General features: G+C 50.0%; 1 protein-coding gene across 1 annotated transcript; it reads left to right on the top strand.

Annotated features, from left to right (window-relative positions):
- The first annotated feature begins 6,828 nt into the window (after positions 1 to 6,828).
- MCHR1 (melanin-concentrating hormone receptor 1) lies at positions 6,829 to 8,992 on the top strand. The gene is made up of 2 exons (XM_006890097.1): positions 6,829 to 6,910; positions 7,938 to 8,992. Exons 1-2 carry the CDS (start codon positions 6,829 to 6,831, stop codon positions 8,915 to 8,917), a joined length of 1,062 nt encoding a protein of 353 aa, XP_006890159.1. The 3' UTR covers positions 8,918 to 8,992.
- The last annotated feature ends 2,179 nt before the right edge of the window (positions 8,993 to 11,171 follow it).

The following is an 11,171-nucleotide window of genomic DNA, read 5'->3' as shown; positions in this document are numbered from 1 at the left end:
TATTGAGATAGTTAACAGTTTTAGTTTACTTGGCTCAACAGTCAACACTCTTGGTAACAGCAGCCAGGAAATCAAGGGACAAATTGCATTGGGAAAGTCGGCTGTGAGGAACCTCTCAAGAGTACTGAAGAGCAACAACGTCAGGCTGGAGACTAAGGTGCTCCTGATCCGGGCTATGGTCTTCGCAATTACATGCTATGCATCGGATAGTTGGATAGTGAATAGGGTTAATAGAAAGAAATGATGCCTTTGAGCTTTGGTGCTGGAGAAGAGTGTTGAATATACCATGGACTGCTAGGAGAACAAACAGGTTTGTCTTGGAGAAGGCGAAGCCGGAATGCTCCTTGGAGTCAAGCATTATGAAGCTTCATCTGACATACTTTGGGCATGTTGCAAGGAGGGACTGGTCCTTGGAGAGAGACCTCATGTTTGGCAGAGTGGAGGGGCAGCGAAGGAGAGGAAGACCTTCGATGAGATGGATCAATTCTGTGACTGGAGCGGTGAGAATAAGTGCATTTGAGATGGCTAGGTTAGCACAGGATAGAACAGCGTTTAGAGCTCTTGTACATAGGGTCGCTATGAGTCCCAAACGACTCGATAGCACACAACAACAACAACAACCTCCCTCCCTCCCTATCTACCTTCTATCTGAAGAGCCCAGCTGACAACCAGGTTCTCCAGGGGCCCAGAGGGCACCTTTTCACTAAAGTGATGAGGATGACACTGGCGAGGGGACACAAGGAAGGAAGGGGCTTCCTCAAGGGACACAGTTAAGGGCTCCACTGAGCCTGAACCCTAACTCTCATCTGGGTATTTTGGACTTCTGTTGGTGGACCAGGAGGCCAAGAATAGAGCAACGCTCCTCGTAGATTGAAAGGGTAATTGGATCTAATGATCAGGAAGCGCTAGAGATGTCTCTGCACAGGGAGGCAAGGAGGGATAATGTGGGAACTCAAGGGAGTTACCAGGAGCCTCATGGTGTTTTCCTGGCCTGTGATGAAGGTTAACAGCAACTGTGGCAATGAGGGGTGAAGACTCCTCAGGTTTGGATTAAACAAGGATCTAAGACCAGCTCAAGGGCTGTTGGAAGGTAAGAGGACTCTAGGATGTGGTAACAAGGAAGGGAAACGTTGAATATCAATTACAGTCTTAGAACTAGTCACTGCTAGTGGCCCTGTAGCTTATTCCACCTAGTTTTAGGAATAAAGACTTTTTAGAGATTGCCGTCAATTGAAAAGTCAGTGGAAGGCTGAAGCTACAGTGTATGTGAGCAGCACCAGGGGTAGATTGTATGAGATACTTCTGGTACTTGAACTGCATCCCTTGGATGTCAGTCAGTTACAACAATGGTGATAAGTGATAAAGAATGCAAGGGATGCCAGTTAAGAATGAGCTTCCACTAGGGGATGCGGGAAGGGCCCCAGTGAGACCAAACCTCAGCTCCCATCTGGGTATTTTGGCTGCATCTTGCTGGTGGATCATGATGGTGTCATGTAAGCTTCGCTTTCCCTGCTGACAACCTCTTGCCTTCAGTGTGAACTGAGCATCCTTTTGTTTTCTTTTGACTGGAGCCTGCTTTGCCCCTATGCACCGAGAAGGGCAGAGCTAGCACCCGAGAGGCAATCCTTAACAATGGAGAACAGAAGTGACTGGATAAATGTTCTCACTCCCATTCTTCAGGGTCCTGAGTCTGGGAGCATCCTGTGCCCTGTTCAGAAATCCTGGGAAACCTGAAGTCCAGTTGCCCCAGCAACAACATTGACAGCACACTCTTCCAACGGCATTTTCTCTTCCTCTTTCATTGTTCTGGTTCTTTTATGTTTGTTCTTAGATCGTTTCACAGAAAGATTGTGTGCACAAAAGTCCTTGTCTCACACTCTGCTTTCAAAAAACCAAAACAACCAACCAACAACAACAAAAAAATACTGCTATTGGGTCAACCATATAGGTATTTCAAGACTATCAGTCTTAGCAAAAGCCTCCTCTATCTCCCAGGGAACAGCTGGTGGATTCAAACTGTTCACCTTTTGGTTAGCAGCCCAACATGTAATCTACAACACCACTAGGCCTCCTTACCTTTGCAGGAATCCAAGATCATGTCCTTCTCCCCGTGAGTCCCATTTCACACAGAGAAAATCAAAGCTCTTACAATGGCCAATAAGCCTGAGACTATCTGTGCCCCACCATTTGCTCAATAGCATCATTTCCTGCTAAAATGAACTCCTTGACAACTTCAATCTTTCTTCTGTTTATCCTGATGTTATTTACTGGCTCAGTGGTGAAGATTTTCATTTTTTTATGTTGAGATATAATTCGTATTGAAGGCTGTAGTCTTTGATCTTCATCAGTAAGTATTTCAAGTCCTTTTCACTTTCAGCAAGCAAGAGTGTATCATCTACATATTACAGATTGTTTATGGGTCTTTCTCCAATCCTCATTACAGCCAGGAAAACTCTTGGAGTCTTAGAAATCCGTTCTGCTTAGCACCGAGAGGCCATGAGTTGGAACAGACTCTACAGGTTTGTATTGTTGGATTTGTTTGTCAAGGATATTCAATTACTCGTGCCTCAGGGCCTTTGCACTGGCTGTTCCCATTGCCCAAGATGCTCTTCCTCCTGATATTTCCAAACTTACTACCTCATCTTCTCCTATACTTTTTTGGGATCCCGTGCAAAACAGCTCCACTCACTGCCCTGGTATTACAAGGAAGGGCCCCTTACTGGTAATAAAATTTTTCATCACCAATATGTATGTGATCTTTTTTTCTAGGAGGGGGAGGTGCATATTTTCTAAGTTTTCTCCAAATTGAATGTAGGTGTGAGGACAGAGACTACATTGCTTGGTTGTTCATTCTAGTACCATTTAGAAAAATGCTTGGCAAGTAGTGTTGTTGTTAGTTGCCATCAAGTCAAGAACGACCCATAGCAACCCTATGAACATAAAATCTGAACTCTGTTCTAGCCTGCACCATCTTCACACTTCCTGACACACAAGAACCCACTGCAGCAGTCACCTATCAATCCACCTGGTTGAGGGTCTTCCTCTCCTTCAGACCCTCTACCCTTCCCAGCATTATGTCTTTCTCAAAGGAGTATCCCCTCTTGGCAACATGCCCAAAGTATGTGAGGCAAAGCCTCATCATTCTTGCCCCCAAAGAGCACTCTAGCTGCACCCACTCCAAGATGTATCTGTTTGTTCTCTTGTCTGTCCCATGGGATGTTCAGTGCTCTTCTCCAACACCACAGCTCACAGGCATCAATTCTTTTTGTGTCATTCTTTTTTTTAAATTTTATTTTATTAATTTTAATGAACATTTACAGAGATTTTGGGTTTCCATTCATTCATTGTTGCACTTTTCTCCCTGCCCAGCCCTCCCCGCTGCACAGTTCGCTCCTCTCTTTGAAAAGTAAAAGAAAAATTCTTTCATTGGTATACAATCCTCCCCCCTCCTCCCACCACCCTGAGTACACGCCACTATGCTACCTTCATTCTGGACTCTTGTGATAACCATAATACCCTATCATATATTGCTTTTAAATTGTTCTCTCCCTCATCGGTTTCAATGCAGTATATGTAATTTATCCAGTTTTTCTCAGTTTTACTCCAACCCTGATGTCAGTCCCATTCTACAACAGTGACATCATGCAATATTTGTCCTTTTGTGACTGAGATATTTCACTCAGCATAATGTCCTCTAGTGTCACCCATTTTGAATAATATTGCATGAGTTCCTTGTTTTTCAATGCAGAATAGTATTCCATCGTGTGAATATACCACAGCTTCTCTATCCATTCGTCTGTTGATGGGCATTTGGGTTGTTTCCAACTCCTTGCTATTGTGAACAAAGCTGCAATAAACATGAGTGTGCATATATCTGCTTGATGTCAGTTATGGTCTCTTTAGGGTATATTCCCAGTATTGGAATTGCTGGGTCAAATGGTATCTCTATTTGCAACTTTTGAGAAAGCTCACCATTTTCCACAGTGGTTGCACCATTTTACACTTCCACCAACAGTGAATAAGGGTTCCAGTTTCTCCACAACCTTGCCAGCCTTTGTTGGTTGCTGTTCTGTTAAATTTTGCTATTCTTACTGGGGTGAGATAATGATATCTCATAGTTGTTTTAATTTGCATCTCTCTTAGAGCTAGGGATTTTGAACATTTCTTCATGTGCTTGTTGGCCCTGTGAATGTCTTCTTTTGTGAAGTTTTTTTTTTGTCATCCTTATTCATTGTCAGCTCTCAGATGCATAGCAAATAATTGGAAAGACCATGGCCTGAATCAGATGTACCTTAATCCTCTAACTGACATCACTACACCTCACTAATTTGGAGAGGTCCCTAACAGCAGATTTTCCCAGTGCAATGCAACTCCTTATTTCACGACTGCTCATACCAAGGATGTTAATTGTGCAGCCAAGCATGAAGAAAGCAAAAGATCATCACAAAAATGGAGGAGAAAGAAAAAAATAAAAATGGATGTCAGAAGAGACTCTAAAGATTGCAGTGAAGCATCGAGAAGCCAAAATGAAAGAAAAATATGCCGAAGTGAAAGAGCTGAACAAGATTTTGAAGGGCAGCTCAGGAGGACAAAGCAAAGTATTATAATGGAATGTGCAGAGGTCTGGGATTGGAAAATAAAGAGGGAAGAACTCTGCATTTCTCAAGCTGAAAGAACTGAAAAATAAATTTAAGCCTTATATCACAATATTGAAAGATGCTATAGCTGCTTTATGCTGAACAGGGGTGTTGAGATTAAAGGGAAAGGGAGCCCACTTTAACCCTATACTGGTGGTTTTGAGTTGAAGCTGCATGCCTTCTTGTTCAGTTAGAAGATACTTTCATGACATTTTCCACCCTCTGGACTGCGTGAGTGAGTCCAGAGGGAGTTGCTGGCTGAGATTTGAGGCTTCATCAGCCTTTGCTTCCTTAGCTGGCAGTTATATTTCCCTTATGTCTCTGGAACAGGGCTCTGGGTTCAGGTTCTGGAACAAGACTCAGTGTTAGGTTACCTATAGGAAAAGGAGCAAAGCTGGAGAGAACAAAATTGCGAGTTACAAAGAAAAGGGCTTTGGAGGTGTGACTTACAGGTGTACTGGAGGAGGAGATGGAGGAAAGTGGCTTAGATGAAGTTCCTCATACACACCTGGTAGTTTTGCCAGGGGCCAGGAGGGTTTCCCCTGCCAGGTGGCTCTCCCCAGGGGCTGTGTAGCTTTCTCTATGGGCAGCACTTCCCAGGGGCCAGGTGGCTGTTCTCAAGGGCCAGACAGCTGTCTTCCACCCCCCCCCCCCCCCCCGCAAAGCTCGTCTGAAGTCTGGACCTTGTGGCTTACTGGCCACTATGGATGGGGACAGCACTTCTGGCTCTAAAGCCATCATCATTGCATTCTTCCTCTCTGCCAAGTAGTCTAATTGTAACTTAAGGTAGGTATTACTACTTTTCCTGTCCACAAATGGAGAAGGGGCTTACAGAGTGGTGAGCAGACCCGCTCAAAGTTGAGACAGTAATAAAGGCATTAGAACAAGGACTCTAACCAAGGTTGCCTGAAGACTGGCTGTGAGGCTGCGAGCTCCACATCTTTCATCTTCCCCTTTAAGTAGCCCAGCATATTCACAACAGGAATTCTCATATCCCTAGTGCCACTGGATATTAAGCAGTGGCACACTAACCTAAAGATCAGCAGTTTCAATTCTTCAGCCGCTTCATAGCTGATGCTCCGGTGGATTTCTCAGAGGCAGTAAATCTTAGCCATCTTTCTCCCATGGAGCTGCTTGTGGATTTGAACCGTGTTCCTTTGGGTTTGCAGTGTAACTTCTTACCACTAAGCTACCCAGTAAAACCATATGCACATCTCAATCATGCCAATTCATCATAGTTTCTTTTAACACTTGCTAGATGATTTCACTGCCATTTCCGGAGCCACTGTCCAAGAACATGTGAAAAGGATGCTCCTCCTTCAGACCTTACAGGAAAAGAACACCAGTCCTGCGCCCGCCCACAGGGCTTCCAAGGCTGAAAATCTTTCCTTCAAGAGACTGCCTTATCTTTCTACTTCAGAGGGACTGTGCACCTTTCTGCCAGCAGTCCCTGAGCCCCAGGGCTCCTCAAGGACCTCTGAGCATTTAAAAACAAAACCTCCATGCTCATCATGTGCAAAGGGGAGCTTGTGCCGTCTGGCTCACAGGCCCTGGCCATGACCAGCCTCGTGTTTAGCAGCCCCTCAACCTGTAAGTTCAGCCAGCAGTTCAGCCAGCTAGGGAGTCCAGACGGCTGAGGTCTGGGGACAGGGTGTATGTGGGGACCTGCAGACTCTTCCCAAGCTCTGGCGACTCTTGGGCGTCACCCCAGGCCCCTGCAACGTGCCCAACCACCCACACTGGGGGTTCCGGGCTAGGCCAGGCTGGGATACAGGCTGTGGCTTTTGCACGGACCTAGCACCCCACCGGAAGGAAGCAGCAGCCCCGATGGTCCTGAGGCACGTCCCAGTGCAGGGGACAGGGGCCACCCGTCGTGCTAGGGTCACTCCACCCTCCCCTCCCCCAGCACCCTGCTGCTCTGCGGACAGGCAGAGCGGGAGCTACAGGCTGGGCCCGAAGAGGTTAATGTGCATCTGCCTCCGAATGGTAATGTGTCGAGGTGATGTCAGTAGGAGCCGCGAAGGAGGCGGCGAGAAGCAGGGAGGCGCGGGCCCGCCGCGAGGGGACCCCTCTGGACTGCGGGCTCGGCTCGGCTGGGACGCACGGCGGGCGCGCTGGCGCCGGGGCTGCCGCAGCCTGCGTGGGTGCAAGGGGGGCACCGCTCGGGGTGCAGGTGCGGGCCCCGGGCAGCATGGACCTGGCAGCCTCGCCGCTGCCCACTGGCCTCAATGCCAGCAACACCTCCAGTGGTCCTGACAACCTCACCTACGCCGGTGAGTCCAGGGGGCACCAGCCTCCTCCTGCACCCACCCCGGGGTGGGGGGCTCAGGGTGGGAAGTGGGAAGGGTTCGCACCCCAGCCCAACTGCTCCGGAAACTTTATCACAGTTGGTGGGCACCTGCTCCCCACCCCCATCTCTGCCCAGAGGGGCAGAGGAGCTAGGACCAACGGGGCAGGAGCAGAGAAGGGGCCCGGGCAGAGCCAGGGTGGCGGCGATGGTGGCGATGGTGCGGGGGATGAGTTCCGAAGACGCTTTGCAGAAAAAGGAAAAAAGAAAATCTGGCTGTAACAGCAAGTAAGGAGAGCTGGGTGTGTGGGAGGCAGCTGGGCACTCGCTGGGCGACTCCGGGCTGGGGTCAGAGCCGCCTCTGCAGCCGCTGGGAGGATGGGCTGCACAGCAGGCGAGGGGATTAACTTTTCTGGTGAATTCAGCTTCTTGACATTGCCAGCTGCCCTGGGAGAAGGGAAGGAAGGAAGCAAAGAGAAATGGGTGTGTGAAGAAAATTCCCGACCTGCGGGACACACATCCCTCCCACTTCGCACGGGGAAACCTCGGGCACAGGAGACACCAGCCGGGAATTCCCTTCCAGGAGGCCAGGGGGTGGGAGCCAGGCCCGAACCAGCACAGGACAGGCATCCTCGGAGAGGCCAGTGTGCATCTTGCCAGCAACGTCTAAAATGAAATGACAGGAGTGAGCAGCAAACGCTGTCATGTCCCTTTGGCAATGCTGATGGGGTTCGCTGGCGAAGCCCAGAGGTCCTGCAGTGGCTAGTGGACAGCTGGGGTCACAAGCAGGAGGTGAAGGACAGGTCTTAGACTAACAGGTGGGGTGGCTTCGGGTCGTTTGATGGCAGGCAGCAGCGTGGGGAGGGAGGACAGCGGGGGACGGAGTCAGGAAGAAAGGCAGGCCCCAGTGGAGTGAGGTAGACTAATGCCTGGCTGCTGCTGGGCGAGCCAGGGACAGTGCGTTTGGTGCACAGCCCTGGCCACGCGTCCCACACTTGCTCCTCTGTCCGCAGGCCAGCCCTCTCGCACAGGAAGTATTTCCTACATCAACATCATCATGCCGTCGGTGTTCGGCACCATCTGCCTCCTGGGCATTGTGGGGAACTCCACGGTCATCTTCGCCGTGGTGAAGAAGTCCAAGCTCCACTGGTGCAGCAACGTGCCTGACATCTTCATCATCAACTTGTCGGTGGTGGACCTCCTCTTCCTCCTGGGCATGCCCTTCATGATTCACCAGCTCATGGGCAATGGCGTCTGGCACTTTGGGGAGACTATGTGCACGCTCATCACGGCCATGGACGCCAACAGTCAGTTCACCAGCACTTACATCCTCACAGCCATGGCCATTGACCGCTACCTGGCCACCGTGCACCCCATCTCCTCCACCAAGTTCCGGAAGCCCTCGGTGGCCAGCCTGGTGATCTGCCTCCTGTGGGCCCTCTCCTTCATCAGCATCACCCCCGTGTGGCTCTATGCCAGGCTCATCCCCTTCCCGGGGGGCACGGTGGGCTGCGGCATCCGCCTGCCCAACCCTGACACTGACCTCTACTGGTTCACCCTGTACCAGTTCTTCCTGGCCTTCGCCGTGCCCTTCGTGGTCATCACGGCCGCCTACGTGCGGATCCTCCAGCGCATGACTTCCTCCGTGGCCCCCGCCTCCCAACGCAGCATCCGGCTGCGGACAAAGAGGGTGACTCGCACGGCCATCGCCATCTGCCTGGTCTTCTTTGTGTGCTGGGCGCCCTACTACGTGCTACAGCTGACCCAGCTATCCATCAGCCGCCCGACCCTCACCTTTGTCTACCTGTACAACGCGGCCATCAGCCTGGGCTATGCCAACAGCTGCCTCAATCCCTTTGTGTACATCGTGCTGTGTGAGACCTTCCGCAAGCGCCTGGTCCTGTCGGTGAAGCCCGCGGCCCAGGGCCAGCTGCGCGCCACTAGCAATGCTCAGACGGTGGATGAGGAGAGGACAGAGAGCAAGGGCACCTGACACCTCCCCTCTCCCCCTGGGCACCTCCACATGATGACAAACCATGCAGAGAGATGCTGAGCAGAAAACCCAAGACTGTTCTATCCTCAAGGCTGCAGGGAGAATAAGCAATGAGCGTTTGCTGCAACTCAACACATTTCCCCTGGGCCCACAGGCAAAGGCCGCTGCTCCAGGCCAGATCTGGGGGCTTCAACCGTCAGAAACGTCCTTGGGGGAGCAGGATGAGAACTGTGGGTCAGATAAGTCTTGACAACAAAGAAAATACCGGCTCAAATGATCAGTGGAACCCTACCTCTGTCTGCTCCCGAATGTCCTTTTTTCCCAGGAGAGGATCTAGAAGACCAGGTGGGGCTGGGGTGTGAACAGCTAGGGCCGCATGAGAAGGTCCTCGGATGAGGGGACAATGGTGGTCTGAAGTCTTTTTCACCCCTCACCCTCCTGATGGTCAGCAGCTCTTCCCCCGAGCTAGAGGATGATGAGAAGTGCCCTCTCTGTGTCCCCACAGATTTGGGTGTCTTCCCTGTATCTCTAGGGGGATGCATGCTTAACTGAGGGGGAATCTTGGAGCCCAACAGCAAGCACATTGGCTTCCTGAGAGGGACATGTGAAGCTGAGGCTGGGATCTGGGAGGCTGGGTCCTCAGAGGAATGAGGAGGGGGGCTTTTGCAGCTGTGGGAACATTTTCTTGGGGGGCACATTCCAGAGTGAACACTATCTGTGTCCTGCACATGCAGAGATCATGCTAATGCCCGACGTGTGGGCGACATCTTTTCTCTCAATCTCCTTCACCCATGAATAAAAAGAAAAATTAATAAAGGAGAACCCTTCTACATCCAGTCTGGATGCTTCCATATAATTGCCGGGCCTGAGGGTGAAGGGATAGGGCTTAAAACAAACCCAATAAAACCAAAGGTCATTGGAATTTAAACAATGGCTCAAACTGTGTTTCCAGCAGCTAGAAGCAGGAGATCTGTTTGTTTAAATCCAAGGGGAGCATTTGGGGACACCAATGGAATTACTGTGGATTCATTTGATTTTGAGGTTGTTTGCTGGGTAGTTCTCAGGATGTAGCTTTGTGTTTTATGCACAAAGCCCTTGGACTCATTGTCACCCATGCTGGCACCTCGGGCCCCAAGTTCCACCCTCCTCCGGTGCTGAGTCACCAGCTGCGGGGCTGGCTTCTTGGGACAGCCTGTGCCTGCCTTGACTTGAAGCTGCTAAGATCTGCTGTGAGCCACGCTGAGCAGGAAGATTACAGATCAGGCCGCTAGGAGGCAGCCGTGGCTGCTGCCTCTGATCGTCTCCCACTCGGAGTGCCACCAGTGAATGGGAGCAAAGACAAGCTCCCCATCTAGTTGGGGGACAGGTAAGTTCCCCGTCTAGGTAGGGGGATAGCCTCAAACCAGATGCAGCCTTAAAACAGGTGGCTCAGCCTGTCCTGCTTGCTGGTTGGTTTTCACTGCAGAATGCCAGCAGGTAACCTGCTTGGGAAAACTTCGAGGCTGTTTCCTTGGGTTCTGAGAGCTCTAATGGGATAAACTATGACTCTGCTGTTTTTCAGGTGCCATCGAGTCGAGTATGACTCATAATGGTCCTTTGAACAACGGATGGTACCTTGCACTATCCTGAACCATCCTCATAATCCCTGACACACTCAAGCCCATTGCAGCAGTCATTGTGTCAGTCAACCTTGTTGAGGGTCTTCCTCTCCTTTGCCATCCCTCCACCTTTCTAAGCATGTTGTCCCTCTCCAAGGAATAACCTCTCCTAGCAACATGTCCAAAGTATGTGAGATGAAGCTTCACCATCTTTGCCTCCAAGGACCACTCTGGTTGCACCTTCTCCAAGATATTTTTGTTTGTTCTTTTGGCTATCCATTGGATATTCAGTCCTCTCCTCCAACATCACAACTCAGAGGTCTAAGTTCGTCTGTCATCCTTAGTCATTGCCCAGCTCTCAGATGCATAGCAAGTGATTGAAAAGACTATGGTCTAAATCAAGTGTGCCTTAGTCTCTAACATTGTCACCCCTCAGTAATTTGGAGAGATCCCTGACTAAAGGCTTTTCTAGTGTCTTTTCATACGTCTTCTGATCTCCTGACTATGGATGTGGATCCAAGTAAAAGGACATCGCTGACGTTGACAGTTTCAATCTTTTTTTCCATCTATCAAGGTCTAAGGATGAGAATTTTTGTTTTCTTGATGTTGAGATGCAGTCCATGAAGGCTGCAGTATTTTTCTTTCTTTCTTTCTTT

Source organism: Elephantulus edwardii, unplaced genomic scaffold (assembly GCF_000299155.1).
Source record: "Elephantulus edwardii isolate Elephantulus edwardi_28Jun2011 unplaced genomic scaffold, EleEdw1.0 scaffold00086, whole genome shotgun sequence".
NCBI lineage: Eukaryota > Metazoa > Chordata > Mammalia > Macroscelidea > Macroscelididae > Elephantulus > Elephantulus edwardii.
Note: the sequence above shows the minus strand (reverse complement) of the source record. Positions and strands in the feature narration are given on the sequence as shown.